Raw genomic sequence first — 21,126 nt, forward strand, 5'->3', positions numbered from 1 at the left:
TTATAAACTGCAACAGAGCTAATTTTATTGATTTTAGCTAAAATCAATAAAGTCAATCAATCAAAAAGTAACATAGGAATGAGAAATTGCTGTTGTCAAATAAAGAGAAAAGAGAGGTTAACTGAACACCGTTCTTCTCCCTTGTGGTGGTGACAGAAGGCAAAAAGATAATCAAGATACCCTGAGGATTTTTAGGATATGAAAGTGGATGAAAAAATTGCAGTAAGATCCTGTACATCCAAAAGTATTTCCTTGTTATTTGTGCAATTCTTGTATGATTTCCATAATTGCTTTGTATCTGAAACTAACTTGGTTAGAGTAATTTTGTTTAGTATCTTCAGTAACCTGCGTGGGCTTTATATGATACATATGGCTTATGAACAAGTAGGATATTTAATACTATGTTTATTTCTAAGGCTGTGGCTAGCCTTGCTGTACTATGTCTGTCCTAACTCTCAACAACTTAAGAAACAATTCTGCCACTGCTGCTGAAATTGTACCAAACGCGGTACAACTGGAATAGAAACAGGACCCAATTTTGACGCATGAATTTCTAGAGTTTGGCTCTTGTTCTTAATCCCAAGCTGTCATTTTACATGATCTCAGTATCTGGTCCTAAGCAATTATTCTAGTTTTCTTTTTAAAATGCTCTGAAGGTCATTATTTTATCATTTCAGCTGCACTTTTAAAAGTATTGTCTGCACAGCACAATTTAGTGTGCAGAATTTTCAGTTTGTCCTTGAAAAACTACCTCATGTCTCCTTTATGTTTTCTCTTGACATGGACAAAGAAATTACAAATATCAATTTGATTATTTACTTTACACATTTTCAGACAGGTATCTACTTGAATATTTTCTTGTACCACCAGTAATCTGAGTACATTCAAAACCGTAACAGCTGAGAATCAGTTTCACTTTATTAAAATGTATTTTAGAAAGCATATAGTTTTAAGCAGTAAATTTTTCAGAAGCACTACTTGGGATCAACTGTGTCCTGAAGCCATGCATAAACATATTCATAAACCAAAAGCATCACTGCACCACCTGGAAGAAAATATAATAATTTACTATGCATAAAATTCAGCACTTTCAAGTTTTCTCAGAGTATTTAAAGTGTGTAATGTGAGACAGAATATGGCAAAGCCTTATTTAAAAAATAGTTAATTCTAGCAATTTCCTAATCATGAAAAATTCTTGACCAATTCTTGGACCATATGTATTTTACTTGATGTTAGACCATAAAATTGATGTGAAAAGGTTGCACATTAAATTAAGCTCATCTACAGTGCACTTCTGATATTTTTGTAATATTTTTGCAAGATTAATTTGTGTTCATTCTTTTGCAAGTCATTGTTTTCATCTGTGAATGTGTGAACATTTGTGTGCCTGTTTGGAGTTGGATTTGGCCATGAAAGAACAACTTAAATAATGGAATGACAAAAATACACAAAAGGTAAGATTCATGAAAGGTTTTCTACTGTTCATTTATCACATCTAAATTAGAAGACTGCAGTATTTAAATGATTATAGTCTTCCTGTGGCTTTACCTAACTATGAATTCACTGTTGAAGTGTTGATGAAGTGGTGTTATCTGCTAGCTAATGGTTAACAGTACAAAATCACACTTTAAGCTCAATAAACAAGTGAAGCCAGACTTAAGCCCTGATGTTGCTGTATCAGCTGAAGTAGGAAACATTTCAGAAGGTGTATATATAATTAAACATACAGAAAGAAGCTGCTAGTGGAATCCAAGATGCGAAATAGAACCAGGTTAAGGGCTGCAGTAGTGTGTTACAATGTACTATTTGCAGGTGCCAGCACAGGGGCACAAACATTTTTCTTCCTTTGCCCTTTGCCTGTTGGCTCTTTGAGCAGGCTGCAGAGGCACTTCTAACAAACAAGTGCTGCTGAACTGGTCTGACCTTTGCATATGGATGGATAGGCTCAAACAACTAGGAACACAGAGATACCATGTGAATTTTCTCAGTTATTTATCCTTATGAACAAAACCAGACTTGAAATCTGTGAACAATAACTCCCAGAGAGCTAGACAGAGCAGAAATTTGCAACAGTTTGACCAACAAACAAATCATAAACACAGTGTCTTGAAGATGTGATTTGAGCTCCAATCAGGGCTAATTCCAGCTCTTATGCTGTGTGATGTTTGTGTATCTCTTTTCCTGAAAGTTTTCACATGTTGAAAGAAGGAATTACCTTTCCAGTCACAATAAAGATTATGTCATTGTTTCATCAAAAATCCAAATCCTCTTACTAGTTAATGAGAATAAAAGGTGTTTAAAATGAAGCGCACACTTAACTGATTTGCTGGACCTGAGCCAGAGTGCATTGTCACTTGTAAGATGAAAAGTTTAATTCCAAAGTCAGCTATACTAAAGTGTACTGGGGAAGTGAAGCCCTGTTGGCTCCTTGTCCTGTATGTAATTTAGTATCTGAGGGAAAAGGCTTTCAGCTGCAGTTATGCTTAGCTGCCTTTTTTTCCCCTCCCCATCTTCTTCCTTTGTCCTGCACCATAACCAGGCATGGTCTTGTACTCAGTCAGAAGGATTGGATATACAAACATATACAGACAAACCTAATGCCTCCTTTGTTCTGCAGAGCAGACCTGCACCTACTTTCTTTTAACCATGTGTGCTCTAGCCTATTAAACCACCTTGCAGAATTGGAACTACAATTTCATGTGAGCAGGATAGTATTCAAACTGGGGCTTCTGCTCCTTTTTACACAGGCTGCCTCTGTGGGCTGACAAAGTCTAAAGGCCTGTTGCTTTGCTTTCATCATTGATCAAAAGCAGTTTGAGAACAACAGTCTAGAAGTTGAGGAAGATCATAGAATCACAGAATCATAGAATCAGGGAATTCTAGATTGGGCTGGATTGAGAAGGACCACAATGATCATCAGGTTTCAACCCCCCTGCTATGTGCAGGGTCGTCTAGCACTGTGCCTTTGCATGCGGAGCAACAGCTAGTGAGAAGGGTCAATCAGCAACCTACTCCGAAGCTATCCATGTCCTCTTGGTCTTCCAGTATCCGGCAAATCTCCTCCTAGCCCATATTATTGGCTCTTAAGAATACATTCCTTACAGACCCAGCAGAGCATAAGAAGCAGAAAGTAAATGGAATGTGATATGTTTGGGCTCAACTAGCTGAGAGCATTTATGCTGGAAAGACTCTAACCTGTGTTTTAAGGGGACATTACAGAATCGGTACAAAATCACATCAGAGGGAATACAGTAAGCTTTAAGAAACACTTCAAAAGCTTTTATAGTTCTGGTATTTGCAAAGATGCACTCTAGCTTATTCACAAATGAAGTAATTTCACCAACTAGAAGTTACTTGGAACTGTGATCACCTCATCTGTCTAAAATTTTTTAGATATTTTAGCCAAATTTTTCTGTGATGTTATTAGATGATATTATCCAAAGGTATCATTCAAAGATGGTACAGTATCTCATTTAGTTGTTTGACACTCACTAAATTTTTTCAAGAAATTGAAAAAGAGGAAGACGAAAGAAGAACGAAAACAACAGAGAAATGAGAAAGGAAAAACTACCTGGACCAAGCCTCATGATCTTGGGAATCAAGCCTTTGTACAGAGCCAGAAATCTGCAACAGAAGAAAAACAAACAAAGAATTTCAAACAATATTCTTGCTGTAAAAGAAGAATGGAATTTTAGCATGTGTTTGTTAAAATGCTGGCAGAGCACTTAGAAGCAATTATTTGAAATTACACATGTTCAATAGCAGGCAGTATCTGGATTTTAACATTTTACAGAGGCAGATTAGATGAAGAGAAAAAGTTAATCAATGTTCAGTCACAAAAGCTATGTTGTGAGTGCAGCCAATCAAAAATATGACTTTAATCAGTGAGATGGTTTTACTTTCAAGACAAGTCTGTTAACAACAGCTGCATACATGGACAAAATGACTGCTATAATTGAATATCAAAGCTACAACTTACTCCTCACTTGAGAAATATTTTAAAAAGTTGGAAAATGTTACTGCCACAAAGATTTGTCCCTAATTTAATTATTTCAGCAGCCATTTTACAAGTAGAGTTAAATTGTGAAATACTGTGTTTTCCAGTGATACTTTATTTTTTACAAAATAAAGAGTTGAAAAAATTACACCGGAGATATACAAAGCATTTATTTGTGGACCATAAATTTTGACCAGTAAGCCTTCTGTAAAAGTTCATGTGAAATAGGAAGACGTTTCCCTTAATTCTAAAATACATTTTTGAAGCGTAACATTGTGTTCTTTTGATATGTGAGTTCACGGTGGCTTCATGTCCTTGTGAAATTTGAAATATAACAACATGGCTTTATGGACCCATATGAACTAAAACAGAGGTCTGGACATTTATTAAAATAAGAATGTTTTACCCTTCCTCTTTATAGACTGTTGCCATAGTTTTAAGACAGGTTCTGTACTTGATCTCTCCAGGAACTGGCTGTGGTCCTTGAATCCTACTTTTTGCAACATCAAAAGGAATGTTAATAATTGAAGCTATTGTTCCTGAGACTAGCCCAATTCCAAATTTCCTCAAAAACTCCAAATTTGGATCCTGGAAAAAAAAAAAAAGAAAAAAAAAAGAGAGAGAGAGAGAAAGAAGGAATAAGAAAGGGAAACGGAAGGACCTATGCAGGTTAAGCACTATAAAGTAATATGCATTTAATCAGAAAACTCACACAACACAACACACTCATGTTATTTTAGCGGAACACATTAGGATTTCCTATGCTGGAACTTGTTTTCTTGACAATCCTATTGGCTATGTTTTTACACATGGTCTAAATTGCTGAAGTACACATTTCCTCACACAGGATTTATAAACACAGTTCATAAAGAAAGACTGGTATGGCATATGGGGATGATTTGTATAATTGGGCTTCACAATGTACTTAGTATTACTGTATCAAAACAGGAGAAATCCAAGCACACTATTAGCTAATTGGCCAGAATATTTTACAAATGACAGCAACTTCCACCATGAAGCCTACTAAAATGCTCATTTGTGTGTTGGACCCCCAAATGCTAAATTAAATAAAGGCTAATCTCAGTCTGCTGCCATTCCCCTCCAGGTTTTTTACATTTATTTTCACATGTAGCTGATCCACTGTACTGAGAAGTGCTAGCTTCCTGCTATTAACAATCCAGCTCGGTGCAACGGCAAGGGAGCCTCCACGTTCTGTGCATTATAAGCAGTGGTAACTCACTCAGCTAATTGGCTGAAGAATTCACAACAGATTGCTTCTGAACCCTACTTTATGCTCAGAGTGCAAGTTAGAAGCAGGTCAGAAGTGCATCTAAAGTTTTTTGCTCTCTCTAGGTTCATGATCTGACTGGGTTTTATTTGATCATTTAGGAAGACCTCCTACCTTGCCATTTTCTATGACATCTGAGAATTCAGATCTATCTGGGAGTCAAAGTCTCTTGAAGCAAGCCTAATTCTACTTTTACAAGTAGTAGAAGTCAAGGGAAACATCCACCAGTGCCTTTCCTATGCACGTGATTCTTTTGCTACTGATGTTCCAAAACAAGGACACTTTTGTACTGTATCAAACTCCATACGTGCAGTTCTATTTTTTCCTTAAGTCACTTCAGTTATAGAAAACCATCAGTAAAATAATAGATGATTTTGCCACGTCATAATGTCAGTATATTAGAAGTCTTTTGTTTGCTAAATCTGTACATTTGTAAGTGAAAACAAGAACAATGAAGGTTTCCTTTCCAGACCAGCAACAAGAATATACGTTAAAATCTGCACAGTATGCATCGGTGGAAGTTCATACAGTTGTTTGGATATCAAAATCAGCACAGCATTTTATTACTTGCAGAAAAACTCAACACTTTGATTTTACAAAACATGAAGAGTACTGATAATACATTTCAAAATTTAGAATAGCTAATACCCATTTCTTTCTACACAACAAATTGTACTTACTAGTAAAAAAATTAGCAGAAGACCTCTGTTTGCTCTGTACATACTGTCACTGGTTTAAATGGAAATAAAATGAAGCCTATTTTTCTGGTACCAGGGAAGAAAAAGAACCCCTTGGAAATCCAGGCACAGCAGCCCCTTTATAACAAGGTGCCCATCCCACAGCCATATGATCACATCTGTACCTGGGAACTGAGCTAACTCCTCAGGCCAGCCTGCAAGGAGGTGGATACACTACTGATTTGATATTTCACAGTCTGGAATGATCTAAAATACCCCTTTCACGTGCAAGAACAATTTTTCTGTAGTACTAAGCACACTGGGTTATACTCTGGGCTAAGCAATACATATCAGGCAAAAGTATTTACTTCTTAAACAGTGAATTTCAAGCCTTGCTGCTTATATTTGAATGATTGCTCATTTTCATGTTTTGGTGAATTATTGATGTCAGTGTTGCTTGCTTTGAAACTGGCAGTGCAACAGAGTACTGTATATGCAGGAGAATCCCACTAGGCAGCTTCTTTTGAAATGTAACATTGCACCAACATAACTAAAGGGAAATTAAAACTGCTTCATTTCTATTTCAGTATTTGTGACATTAAGAATGTTGGAAGGCAGCATTTTGCTTATTCATAAAACTGGATTATAACCAAATTTGCTACAACATACACTAACTTTGCTCTGTAACTTCAGTTTTTATTACGTACTTTATGGGAAATGTTTTTCTGTGGTATTCATCACTGCAATACGCAAGTCATTTAATTAATACAATGGATTCCACATTAATGTAAAATAACTAAGAAGTTTTTTTCTAAAAGCACAGAGTAGTTTCTTTTTAGTGTGCTACTACTTCTACATATAAAAAAGAGATTTCCAAATACAACTCAGGCTTCTGCCTACAAAATTTATATGGACAAAAGAACATTGGTTATCTCTCACGCATGTGCAAGCTGGTGCTATCACAAAACACTTTCTTCTTACAGTGAAATCCAACCTTTTCTACTCAATGGACAATGCCAAAATATTCCTATCAGCCTCAGACCCCATGGAAAGACACATGAGGTAATGCATCTGCCAAGTGCTAATGCTGGAACTGGAAAATTATGATCATGCTATTGTCACTAACTTCATACATTTCACTGATTGCATATTATATATTTTATATTTGGTACATTAGAGAAAAAGATTCTGACGATCTCCCATTGCTTTTGTAAATGGCATAGCTGAGGAAGAAAAATGACTGTTTTTAAGCAAAAATAACTTTTCTGTAACATGAGCAAAAATGTGAATTAGAGCAGAAACATGATTTTATATGGTGCCATACCACAGTATAGTGTACCTCATGGAAGTTAACAGTTTTCTTATTCATAACACAATAACTTTGTTGTGGTTAGAAATGTAAACTTTGATCCTCTTATCTTTTTAGCACGTCCTTCATGATCACATCTCCTATACACATGAGCTCCTGCCATGTGAGCATAAACAGAGAAAAGTAGGTAATACTAATAAATGCATCCCATGCTGAGTATCCATACATTCTTTGGGAGAAAAAACAATTGAGATATTGCGTTTCTGCTTGTTATACTTTATTACTATTATAATATTGTGAACAAAATGGAGACTCCGTAACTTCCACCTAGATCAGATGCTGCTTAATTCCTTCTTCTAAATACTATAATTTCTAGTAACAGAGCATTCTAACTCTGAATCTAGCACATATATACCCAAGTACAATATTGTTCCCCACTGGAGACACTTCACTTATCAGTTTCAGAATCCAAAATCCCAGGCTCTCCTATAACTACTCTTTATTCACACGCTTATTAGCTAGGTACTTTGTCAAAACTATCTGTTTAAATCTTTAGTATAAGTCAAAAGTTCCATACTATCTTAATCTGTACTGAAGGAAGGTCACTAAAATCCATAAGCAGCATAGATATTAATCCAACAGTGATATAACTATTTGGTAAAGCCATATATGCTTGGAATTCAGTTAATTTAAGTCACTGATAAGACGTTGTGAATTCAAATGCATAACTGATGGAGAACATGTGAAGAGAGAGCATCAGAAGGTTGATCTCAGGCTCCCCACCAGAAAAACTGAAAATTAATTTTAGAATAGATAATATGGTACTACTCACCATAGTAGATACATGTGTATTGATTTAGATGCTTATCTCAGATGCAATTCAATGGATGAAAGGCGCAATACTACACTCACTATAAAAAGTGAAGAGAGTAAGTATTTTCAAAGGAACAGCTCAAAGTATATAAGGTAGATGGTAGAGACAGATAGTGTGCACATACATGGTAGCATGCATAAAAGTGTGAAATAACTGCTAGAAGTAAGTACATCTGCTCAACGTGACATAATAGGTCAGTGGAGAAGCAATGAACAGAACTGAGAGGCTTTGCACTTTAGGCTGCACATCCATCTCCCTGTGTATAAAAAGGAAGACTTTAAAAGACAGAAGTCTGTGATTTGGCCAGAGACCTTATCTGGGCTATATTTATTATTATCAAGTGTGTGGCAGCATAACAGACCATGGTATTGCATAGACTGAGTCTCAGAGGAGAGCTGGGAAGAAATGTTGTCATACTCTACTATCAGGGAGGGAGGAGCTGGTACCAGTGTGTTCAGGTAGTTTGGAGGCACACAAACTCTGGGCAGAAATCAGCAGAAATGAAGAGAATTTAATGTAGATTCACTGCAAGGCTCCAGAGAGTGTGAAAATGAGAAGTGAAAACTAGTCTTGTCAGTGTTGTGGTAATATCATGCTGTGATTCTTTTAAAGAATAGTCATAATTTTTGTTTGCAACTTACTCAACACTTGACCACAGTTTTACAAACAGCTTCATGTTCTTATTTACCCTGAACTTCTGAACATCTCATGCACTTACATAGTAAACTCCTTACTGTAAACTATAGCTTGCTGTCTGATTAGTATAATCATGTTCTGATTTTTGTCAAGATGCATAGGAAATGCTCAACAACAACAACAAACATAATCGTGAGAGGCATTCCAAAACACGCAGTCACAGCTGCATTTTGTTTGAATTAAATGTGCCTCTTCACACTGGTATTATCTTTGATTCCTCCTTGAGAGCAATCTCATTGTAGCAGACATTTATTTAAGTTTTTAAAATCCATCTGTCAGATGGCCAAGAGCATAATAAATGAATGACAGCTACTAGGATAAGTGTCCTGGCTATGCTCCAGAGTGAGATGACTGTCTGCTGTAAAATGCAGGCATTTTCAAACAGTTTGCAACCCTATCAGTGATCTTTCTTTTCCCCCTCACAATAGAATTTCCTGATACAACTATTAATCTTTAGTTACAGATTATTACCTATTATCTACTCTTCTGCCATAATCTTTCAGACCTCTCAGGCAAAGCTGGGACTCCTCTCCACTTAGTCCTAAAACAAACAACTGCACCAAAGAATTTTTGATATAAATAAACAAATAGTTAAAATCCAGGAGATGATAAAAATATGGTCACTGAATACAAGATACACAGAATTCTGGAAGTTCTGTACAGTCCCCAAGAGAAGAGGCAGACTGATCCATACTTGTTCCTCTCAACAAATGTTACATTGCTGTAGATTACTGTCAGACCATTGAAAGTAGAACACCAAAGAGACAAAAGAAACTCAACTCTTTTGTCTCCTCACAAACTCTTTCTTTATCGACTGTATCTTTCCATCACCTTCTGCATTCGTCCCATACCAGTGATGTTCTGTTTACCCAAAAGAGAGTACTTAATATTCCTGTCATTCAATATTTAGTGCTTGATGTTACACTTCCTAGGGAACAAATACCTGGAAGACTATCAACTACACTTCTAAAAACTGAATCAGCCAATTTCACATGAACCTTCTTTTGTAATCCCAATCAGCTCTACCACATAGAGTAAGTCTACGCAGATCATCAGATTGTTCATGATCTGTTGGGGTTACAAGCAGGTCACATCTTCAAGGCATCATTTAGACATCAACTATGAGTCCCTTCAAATTCCTTGAAGCAGAAACTGACACTCTGGAATGGACATCTTTTTGTGTACCCCCCGCATCCATCTGTTATCCATCATCAGCTTCAGTTACACAATTAGTTATGAAACAGGAAAAAAAAAAAAAAAAAAAAGAGTAGATAATTAAAAATATTAGAACTAAAAAAGGCTGATGTCCTATGAATTCTTGTCTTGTGGCTGACTGATTGTGTATCTAGAAAGGCGCAGACTCAGACTAAGATTTACATGGTCTTTGTTTCCTATAAAGTTCAGTCTTTAACCAAGCACAAGCTCCCACTGACAATTTCCCTTAGCTGGGATGCTTGTAGGATCTCTCCTCCTGTTACATGACCATTTATATGTCTTGTAAGAACTTAGCTACAAGTGTGCCTCTACAGGAATACCACAGACCAGGAGAAGGTAAGACAGCAAAGGACACTCCCCCTATGATACAACATGTGGTGACGATGGCCAGGGAAGAAGCCCTTAAACAACACTGGTCAACATTTCAACAGCCTCAGGACACCTTAGCTGGAGAGCCATGATCAGTGGCTTGTGACATTTTGCTGGGTACAGCACTGCAATTTTGTTTAGCTGATAGGACATCCTGAAACTTGAGATTGCACAGTATCTCCGAGGTTGTTCTGCCTTCCACTCTGATCCAGCCTTCTCCTAAATCACCTTGTTTCACTACTTATTCAACTGACTTGCACCATGTTCTCCTTGGACTCTGTTTCTACATATAACTTTTACACTGGGGTAGATCTGAAAACAACTGGAAATAAATCTGTTCTCTACAATCTTATTTATTTGCCAAACTGAATAGTCCATTTCCTTGCCTATAGGAGTTTAGGGCCCTTTCTCTGGCAAAACAAGACTGCTCAGCTACTGCTGCCCACTGCTCCCTTTTAACAGGAGGCAGCTGCAGCAGGCAGTGTCTGACTTGAAATGAGTTTTGCAGCTGGCTATGATTCAAAGGGAGCTTTCGCCAGGCACTGTTTTCATATTGTTAACAAATATGATAGCCACTTGGAGGTGGTAGTGAGCAATGGTTTTAATGAAACTAATGTTTGCCATCAAACCAAACTGTGATAAAGTAAAAAAAGCAAGAACTGCTGGAAGCCTATGAAGCATGCTATAAAGGCATGTGCCATAAAACTGAGACGATATAAATTTTCAGACTGATTTGATTGCTAGTGCAGATGCATAGCCGTTAATGCTCTATGGGTGATACATTAGCGGCAATTGAAACAAGACTAGCTTATTCCATGTTCAGTAAACTGAGCATGAGGTTGGCTGTAAATGGTCTGTTTAACAGAATAGACTGAACATACGAAAAATTATTCATTATGAACATTTACAACCCACACATGTCATTTATATCATTTGACCACTCAACATAAAAAGTTTATTGTTTTTGGCAAAATAAGCTGCAAACATCCTTAATTGGGATGCAAATTTAATGCACAGTTTAGCACTGTTGACAGCTAAAAGGCTCATATGGACATTTCCATACATTTTTCCACTTACACTACAGAAGGTGAACAGCAAATACATAGTCAAGAGCCAGAATTATTTCAAGTGTAGTATTCTTATTTCACAGTTTTAAATGCTTGTCAATATCACAAGACTGACTTACAAGATTTTATGTGAAAAGCACAAAGTGAACAAATTAGGTTTTATAATGAAATCAAATGTGAGAAAACATGAAAAGCTACAACTAATTTTTCAGACTAACTGCCTAATAGCTTCTATCAAATTTATTGTACGGGTTTGATAACTCAGCCTCTACTACTTGCCTACTGACAGAAAATATTTAGAAAATACTTATATTTGATATATAGATTAATATATATATTTATATTTAAAATAATAATTAATATATAGAAAATGTTTAGAAAATATTTATCACAACGTATTATTGAATGCTGATATTTTCCAATCACTGAAGCAAAGTTCAATGCGTATAAACATATTCGACATACTGTTGTCTAGCACAAGCAAGATGAGGCCTGACCTATACCTGGTTAAACTCAGGGTAAGACTTGAATCAATTTTAATGGGAGGTTGATCAGAATTATTGGCTACATCTGTATGTACAGAACTGTCTATGGCATGGCTGCCAGCTGGCCTACAGTGTCCTATTAACTTCATTAATGCTACTAAGAGCCATCACCATCTAAATCAGAGATCCTGCAGGAAATCTGCCTATTAAACTCCTTGTGTGCACAAACTCCCAAGCCATATCCAGGAACAGTGCTAGCTGTCTTGGGCCAGGGCATGCTGAGCAGCACACACAACTGAGTTTCAGTGATACTGCTCGATTTACTAGCTGAGATGTAGCCACTGCAAGCCACTGTACAAGCCACTTCGCAATTGTTATGCACAATAAAAACCTCTCCACTTGTAATTAATACATTCTTGTTGTACAAAGATCACAGATAGCATATACAGGACACCTGTGTCACCAGGTGACACCACTGAAGTAATTTCTCTTTCACTGTCTGTATTTATTTAAATTTCTGTTAATTAATGTTCTAGATGTTAACAATTCTCTTTGTCATACAGAATCTATACAAAGAGCTAATTTCTCACAGGTCATAAAGCTCTGAATCTTTCTAATCATGTGCTATACATACATATTTAAATTGAAATGCTAGAAAAGCATGCTTATGCCGAATACTATTACTATTCTTCCATCACTATGCAGGTAAAGTATAGCATTTCCATAGAAGTTGTGCATAAGTTTCTGTCCTTACACGCATATGGTTCTGAGTATTCCCCATAGTAACTACAATTTTCCATCTTTTCATCAGATTAAATGTTTTTACTCCTATCTTTGCGTCAAGCTACCCTTGTGTCTTGAGTTTTTAGAATGTATGATTAAAGTACACTGCAGTGTATGCTTAAATACACTAAAATAAACTTGTAGAAACTTGTGGGTTAGCTGCTCTTTAACAATTCAATTTACTGTAATGATCTGCAAATAAGAAGTGGAGCTTTTCTCCATTTATACGGTCTTGCCAACAAAAATACCAGGCTACTCAGAAGTGCAGAAAAAAAGAGGTGTTGCTTCATATGGGAATAGAAACTGATCCCTTTTGATGTAAATTGCAGCTTCTTATATGAATATCCCTACATATTACACCTGTGACTGTTTAACTGTCATCATCTAAAAATCACATTAGTGAAAACACACTTCAGTAAGTAATGCACTGGAGTCATTAATAAACCATTAGTTGTGGTTCACACAGCCATTTAGAAAGTTTCCAGTATTAGTACATTTTCATTCATAAAATTTCCTTTTGTTATAAAGGGAAATGCCTACTTTATATAAAATCATATGAGACAACTGACTAAAATTTCTTCAAGGACAATTACAGCTTTATTCTTTTTCTCAGCTTGCTCATAGGTACATAAAGTCTCTTAACCGTGTAAGTCCTGTTCTGGGCTGGTTCCCTCCCACGTGGGTAAATCTCTCCTGTCATCTTTCAAGATTAGGTTGAACTGCCTTCAGTAAACAGATCTGTATATGGTCAGGATACCTCCATAGTGCAGCCCTATCTGCTCATCAAGCTTGACACCTTGCTTTGTGAGTACTTAGAAATTTTCTAGAAACTGGTATCTCTTTCCTAGTCCAGTTTACCACAAACAAGCAAACAAACAAAACAATAGCAATGCACATACATACCTAGCATAGCATAACATACTTGCATACTGAGCATACTTGCACCTTGTTTCTGCCTTTTCACTTTGCTTTTGTGGTACAAAGAAATATTCATAAAATTGTGATTTCAAACACGATTACTTTGTTTATACTCAGCTTTTCTTCAAAAGGCAGAACCTTAACTTGGTTCACAAATTTTGTCATGAAAATGCTACAGCATTTTCTGCAAAACAGGGAGTTATGTTAATCAGCAGTTAGTCACAGTACAGCTTTGCACTGTAAAATACAACGTTAATCAAATTGCCAAACCTCTTATCTGCTTGTCTACTCCATTGTATGAGAAACTTACTTTATTGACCGGAAGAATGTTTTTCACATTGAAGTAGAATCCAAAGTAAACCATGTTAAAAACTCCGTGACGGCCCAGTGTTGCAGTAAGACCTTTGTTGAGTCCACGGAGGCCCAAACCATCAGTTCTGATGATCTGCTGAGCTTGAACAAAGCTAGATGGTTGCTTCACAAGTTAAGTAAAGGAAGGAAGAGATCATCTTTAGAAAAAGAAAACAATAACCTCTGCCTCATTTCAATCCCGTTGACAAACACAGAGTTGCCAGCTCTTGTCATTTTATCTTAAGTATTGCCTTTTTTTTTTCATTACAAAAAATATTACTCATTTTTCTGATAGCAGAAAAAAGACGAAAACAACCCTAAAGCAAAGAAAGCAATCTTAAAATCATCATTTCAAATGTTAGTTGAATTTTATAGAGAAACTCATGGCATCAGATATGTGAATTTGGCAACAGTTTGTTTTTTTTTTTTTTACATCACAGTGTATGCTGTTAAGATTATGACAGATGAAACCCTTGCACAACTAGAGTATACAACAATAATTCTGGACAATTAGAAGATTAGAAAAAAAGCTTCTAAAGTAAAACCAGTGGCACAGGGGCATGCACTACAAGGCAGTGATGAAAGCGCAGAATTGAAAGAGGAAATAAGTTGAGCCATTATGGATAGGATAGCAAGTTGTTGGGAGCCATAGATTGGAGCAGCAAAGGACAATATAAATATCTGTTTGTTCAACTGTGTTGAACAGTTTGGCAGTTCCAGATTCAGTGTTAGAAATAGAGTTGGAGGATGACAAAAGGCATATATGCTATCTTGGAATGTTTAATTTTAAAACACTGACTTTTGAAGGAGTTACTGAGCACACAGAACTTTTTAAAATTAGATCACACATTAAATGATTTTCTGTCACAGAGCAGGCAACTAACTTTAATATTGTAGTAATGAAACTCTAGAAAAGAAGGCACAAATTCTTTTTTCTCATAAGCATCCAACTGGAAATCCTGTTTTGCATTCCTGATGAATAACTTGAGGTAAAGGTGTAGGTAGACTTTGAAAATCACAACACTTACTTATATTCCAAGGTATAGATTTAGAAAATTGACTTTAGAAATTCTGTTTTGAAAATAATGTCCAAAAGGCATAGAAATCCTCTTAGCCCCTCCTACCTAATAAAAGCCAGAAAGGACAAAACTTCCTCAGGATCCACTTATATAACAATGAGTTCCACAGACACTATCTGCCTAAGTACACATTTGATCTGTACCACTATATACTGCGATACTACTGATGATACTTCTGAAGTATTAGATCTCTTTTTAGCAGAATTATGGAAAAGCTCCTCTCAAAAAACTGTTGTTGTGAGTTTGGTTTTTCCAAAGCATAAAACCAGCTCTATCAAATATTTAATTATAAGGGAAAAAGATGACTTCCACTAGGCTGCTCAAACATGAAAATAAGGAGAAATTCTGACTACAGCACTGTGAACGTTGCTAATTTCAATGTGCTTACTTATTTATTGCCTTCTCATTTCAAAATATCACTGTAGTAGATCAACACCATCAGCCAAATTATTCCTGTTATAACTGACACAGTATATCACTGCTTAGTCAGGTGACTGACAAATTTAGTCTTTAATACTAGGTTTCATTCTGTTTTTTCATATTTAGCAACCAATATTATCCTGCTAATGCTTTGAACACATTTTACTAAATTTATTTTCCTAACTACTACCAGGATTCAAATCAGAATCTATTAAAAAATGTAGATTCCCAATATGGAATGTAGTCCACATACTTTCAATAGCATCTTTTCTCATGCACAAAGATTAGAGTTTAAAAAAAAACACACAAAAACAAACAAAAAATACTAGTTGTCTGGAATAAAGTCATTTAAGCTGAAGAAAGCAGCTTTCAATAGTAAGGTATTCCTTGGTCTTATACTGAATACAGATTTACTCCTGACTCACGAAGAATGCCTGCCAGTTGCTGAACACCCGAGATGAGATTCATCAGTCCTGATGTCTATATCTGCAAACTCTACATCTACAGCTGAGCTACTCAAAAAGACTCATTTTTCAGTCCTTCAGCAATAAGAAGGGCTACCCTAGACATTTAAAATGTCGGCTGATCAAGACACAAAGTTCTAAATTCTATGCTGATGACAGAAGGACCTGAGGATAACTAACCTGGAGAAATGTGCTGTATAAACTAGAGTTTGATTCACTTCAGACAATTGCTGACTTGTACTTAATAGAGACCTGGACAGCATGATCTGAAGACTGTCATCTCATCTTAGAGCAGAAACTTGTAAAATCAAGTGAGAAGACTTTTATAATCACATCAGGATCTATACCCAGTGAGTTTTCCATGGCTACAGAGAAAAGACAAAAAGAGAAAGCCAAACAAACAAAATTGGGACTCTATCTAAACAAAAAAAATTGCATTATTTTTACCTGTAGCAATCCAAATGACAATAGTGCCAATATGTGATTTATTGCAGCCTTCCTCTTTAAATCTATCAGCCCTAGAAAGATGATCTGGTACCGCTGAATAATTCAACTGTCACTGTACTGTGTGAATATTTGTTTTGGGGGTGTGCAGGAGTCTGGGTGTGGGTGTATGTGTTCATGCTCTTCCTTGTTCCTTTAGACGAGATGTATTTATTATTTCAATACAATAGTCAAAGAAATATGTGACTTGCATTAGGTTTCATCATATAATATGAAACCTACACAATGGGATAGGTACATACCTTACTTAAACCTTTTAGAAAAACAGTGCATGGTAATGAAGTGAGTGTACCATTACCCTACACTCTGTAGTAACATGCAAGAGCTTCTTCCAGTAGGCTTGAGTTTACATGCTTTGTATGGAATGTCCTTCAACATGTTCTTAATGAGAACTTGAGATTGTGGTACTGAAGCCACTAGTTTTTCTCATTTACAACAAATTCTAAAATTATAATCCCTTTTAAAATATATATTTAAGATGGATATCTGTGATTTAAGAACTTAAGACCCTTGGATTTTTTAATATCTGGGCAAATAGATACTTTCAATCCTATTTTAAGTGTAAATTAGGTACTTTCCTGAAATGGAAATCCTCCCATGCAGTGCTTTCTCCTTGCAGTAACTCAACCCTTTTTTTTCTTGTGCAGTATGAGCTCTTTGTTTCAGCGGTTTTACTGCTCATAGTTAAAAAATGACTAGGCCAGAGACCCTGGGCAACCTGACATCTCTGGTATGCATTGAGAATGTAACAAAAATTTATCAAATGTTATAAAATTATTCTCTAGGAGAGTGCTTCTCTGAATGAATTACAGAGCCCATAACAGCTACTTTTAACATCAATAAATTCATCCAAGATTGTGAAATCTACCACCTATATTTCAACATAAAAGACACCAGCTGGACCTGCCCAGCACATTGGACCTCAGTGTCTTATGCCAACTCTCTGTTCTCACTAGAGGTCTGGAGCCTGCCAGGGTAAATGTACATAAGAGTCTCAGATTTGTACTTCAGGATAACAATTCTTCACAGTGCTGTACTACTGGCTGCTGTGGGAGTAAAGAGGTTCACTGAATATCTGCAATGGAAATACTGACACAGAGGACAGTACTATATGCATCTTGATGCAAATCTGACAACACAATTTAATGAATCTTTTATCTCATTTTTCCTTCTCCACTAGGCTTGTGGAAAAATCATTTGCATCAACCTAGTACAGTATAGATATTTTGGTCTAAACATGAACTTTCAAGTGCACGACAGTTAATAAAACAAAACAAACAGTGGTGCAATTCTCATACCTCTGCGAAACTGTTTCGATTTGCCTGCAAGGTAACCTTTACTACTTCAAAAGGGTTGACCACAACTGCCTCTGTTAATCCAGATCCCAAGCCAGCAACTGCAAATGCCTAGGAAAGTTAAGTCAATCAGTATGTAAAAATCAAGTAGTAAAATATATTCAGATTATGAAACTGAATGAGAGAATACAATGAAATACTTCAGCTATGTCAGTGCTCTACTACTACAAAAAAAAATGCTAGACCTCGATTGGATGCTGACAGTTCTTGAAGACAATATGACAATAGCCATAAACCACATTCCAAAAAATGCAAAATAAAATGTCATAGCACTCTGTGGTATCGATTTATGATGAAAACATGGAAAAACAATGCCCTCCTATTATCTTTGGGTGGAGCCTAAGCAAAAATACAAATATAAATGCAGTCATGCAGCAAGGGAAAAAGCTAGAAGCGAGATACATAGTCAAACTGTGCAAGGAGAAGAAAAGTCCTCCTAAGTAAACATCCATCCCTGAAAAGGATGGGAATAAGTGGCACACATGGAAATGTCAGCATTCTTTCAAAGGGTGAATTATTTTTGTCTACTTAGAAGCTGATGGTACATTACAGCCACAGAAATGGTGATATTTACTACATTGCTTTCCACCAGGAAACAGCAATTAGAAATACATGCTTTTTGGTAGGTTTTTTTTTGTTTTTTTTTTTTTTTGTTTTTTGTTTTTTTTTAAGATACAGAAAAATAATTTAAATATTCAAATCACTTAAGAAAAATCAGAGCGATCATTTAATTTTTGTGATCACTTTGCACTTTTATTGCCTCCATTTCTTGTCTCTGAACTTTTGAGTGGCTGAAAAGAGTCCCAGTACCGTTATACAATACGTTGAGTATATCTGTCAAAATTTAAGGAAACCAGTGGTAAGAAAAAAACAATAGTGAGAAAAATAATTCATTCAATACAGAGGGTTTTGAGCCAGGATTCCAGGGAGCTCAAGAAAGAGAACGGTAAATTGGAAGGGTAGTGGCAGGCTTTATCCATAGTGCCTTTGCCTCCAGCCATACTACCATATTACCAACACACCAATTTTTCCAATGTAAGATAGAAACAGAAATCTATCTCTTTCACCGTCAACCAGCAAGAATATAATGCTATATATGATGCATTATATACATAATGCATCCCTCTTTTGACAGTAATTTTTATCTCAGAAAGAATTATGTGGAGGCACCTCTGGACATTCTGCGTAGCTTAGGCCAGAATCTCTCTCAGTTGTTTTTTCTCTCTCTATCATGCCTACCTCAGAAGCAAAAATGCCTCTATGGTAATCAAAAATGCACCAAAAATGTGCAAGAACATTGGGATGGCTGGTTGCTGTTCTACCTGCTGTATGAATTGGAGTGGCTTTTGGTCAGCAATGATGTGTTTGTTTTTTATGGGCAATTTTCTCAAGATTTTCCTGCAAATTTTAAGACAGTTGGTATTAGGAATTTTTCACTACCCTAACCTATGTAGCATGTCCAGAAATATATCCATTCTTTCATATAGTTGTCATGCCATTATTGTGAAAAATATGCATTAACTGTCATTTATAGAAAGTAGTAATATAAAATTACCTTATTCTAAAAGATACCATAGTAGAATTAAGCCCTATATATGAGCAGGCAGACAACACATGCTAGCCACATTTCGTATAAAAACATTTTGTGTACCCCTTAAAATTTGGGCTTCCAATATGGAAGGAAACAGATGGGGTTGTTCAATATATATGTATGAAAATAGAACATGAAGTGTTATCATACATACCAGTCCTGGAGGTAAAGATGAATATCCTAGTAGCTTCTTGTATTGTTCAAAGGTGAAAAACTATAAAGAGAAGTTAGACTGAAATTGCATGGAAAAAATTATGAGTCAATTACGCGAGTTAGTAAACCAAGCTACAATATTTCACTACCTCACATCTAAAGTAGCCACATGGAGAGCTGAAAAATAAACACAAGCTACTTTTCATTTTTCAATGAGTTTCATGCTCACTCTATCAGCGTTTAATGTCCAAATGAAGATAACTAGGCTTCAAACCTGAAGTATAATATGCACAACATCAGCATAAATACAATTATTATTTCATATAAGAGTTCACTTAAAACACAGTTTTTGTTTTCAGTTTATTGTTTTTCCTCTATCATCTAATTTTCTTGTACTAGTTTAAATGTAGTAGCAGATACTACATCCCACAAGAAATCGCCCTTGTATTTAATGTAGAATATAGCAATCACCTTCATATTTCTCATATATTGGTCTACTTCTCAACAGAAAGATGTAATTGTACATTTTTAAGATGGAAAGTGAGTAGGTTATTATAGTTTCTCATTTTCAAGAGACACATTTTTTATAGTTCTTGTTCTTTATAAACAAGTGTCAGTCAGCGGCAATGGTGCTCAGAAGTTCTGATCGTCTGAAGTTCCTTATAGGATGAGTTTAACATGCTATGCTATTTTGTGTTTGAACTTCAAGAAAGAAATGAGAACCTTTTTTCACCTGCACCAATGGTCTTCAGTTAAGGCCTGCTTACTCTAAAAAGATGCTAAGATCTCACTGAGTACAGCAGAGATACAGTATTAATAATAACACCATATTTACAAAAGTAGGAAATGTATTACACTTCTGTAACATAAAATTAAGATTTTAAAAACTGAAACTAAAGGACTGAATACTCTAGCCAGTGGATATACACTTTTTTTATTATCAAAAAGGATTACAATGTTTTGCAGAAAAGGCCCTATAAACAGAGCCTTGATTACAACTGCAATCCAAATAGTGTACAGATCTAACATCCATTTTGCAAACATCCTGCAAATACATTTAAAATCATTGGATGGCTTTGACAACAATCAGAAAAGATAGAAGATTTTCTTAGGTCTGTCTTATTGGATAACTGAAGATATCATTTTACTTATAGTTAAAAAGAAATCTTTGAGAAAGTGTTAGTTATAGGATGAGTTACTTCTCAGAACTAAATTCAGTTCTTACTGCAATAAAAGTTTGCTTTATTCACTCTCCAGCATCTTCCTACTCATTGCTGCCCTCCTAACCTTTAATGGAATTTCTGGTATTCCTTAATGTTTTCCATAGTGTCACAGATCTGTAAAATGGTTGTAATAAAGGCAGAAATACATTGATAGCAATTTTTTGGTCTTAAAATTTTTACCTTAAAAATCAATCACTTCCTACAGTCATAAATAGAATAACTACTTAATAGTAACTATGTTTCATATCATTTTTGAAAGAAAATAAATACATACCAGTAAAACCCAATCTAAACGTTTCTGGATATAA

The 21,126-nt window shown here is 35.8% G+C and overlaps 1 protein-coding gene across 1 annotated transcript in view; it reads right to left on the minus strand.

The window, feature by feature from the left end:
• Nucleotides 1–900: 900 nt before the first annotated feature.
• The window catches only part of SLC25A21 (solute carrier family 25 member 21), a 221,158-nt gene continuing 200,932 nt past the window's right edge, over nucleotides 901–21,126 (minus strand). Inside the window, exons 5-10 of the mRNA XM_048950029.1 lie at nucleotides 19,597–19,656; nucleotides 17,795–17,902; nucleotides 13,989–14,153; nucleotides 4,404–4,585; nucleotides 3,572–3,624; nucleotides 901–1,045 (exon numbers count right to left, since the gene is read on the minus strand). Of these exons, the coding sequence (XP_048805986.1) occupies nucleotides 975–1,045; nucleotides 3,572–3,624; nucleotides 4,404–4,585; nucleotides 13,989–14,153; nucleotides 17,795–17,902; nucleotides 19,597–19,656 (639 nt within the window). The 3' untranslated portion in view covers nucleotides 901–974. The remainder of the gene's footprint in view (nucleotides 1,046–3,571; nucleotides 3,625–4,403; nucleotides 4,586–13,988; nucleotides 14,154–17,794; nucleotides 17,903–19,596; nucleotides 19,657–21,126) is intronic.

This window comes from Lagopus muta, chromosome 6, assembly GCF_023343835.1.
Source record: "Lagopus muta isolate bLagMut1 chromosome 6, bLagMut1 primary, whole genome shotgun sequence".
Classification (NCBI taxonomy): domain Eukaryota; kingdom Metazoa; phylum Chordata; class Aves; order Galliformes; family Phasianidae; genus Lagopus; species Lagopus muta.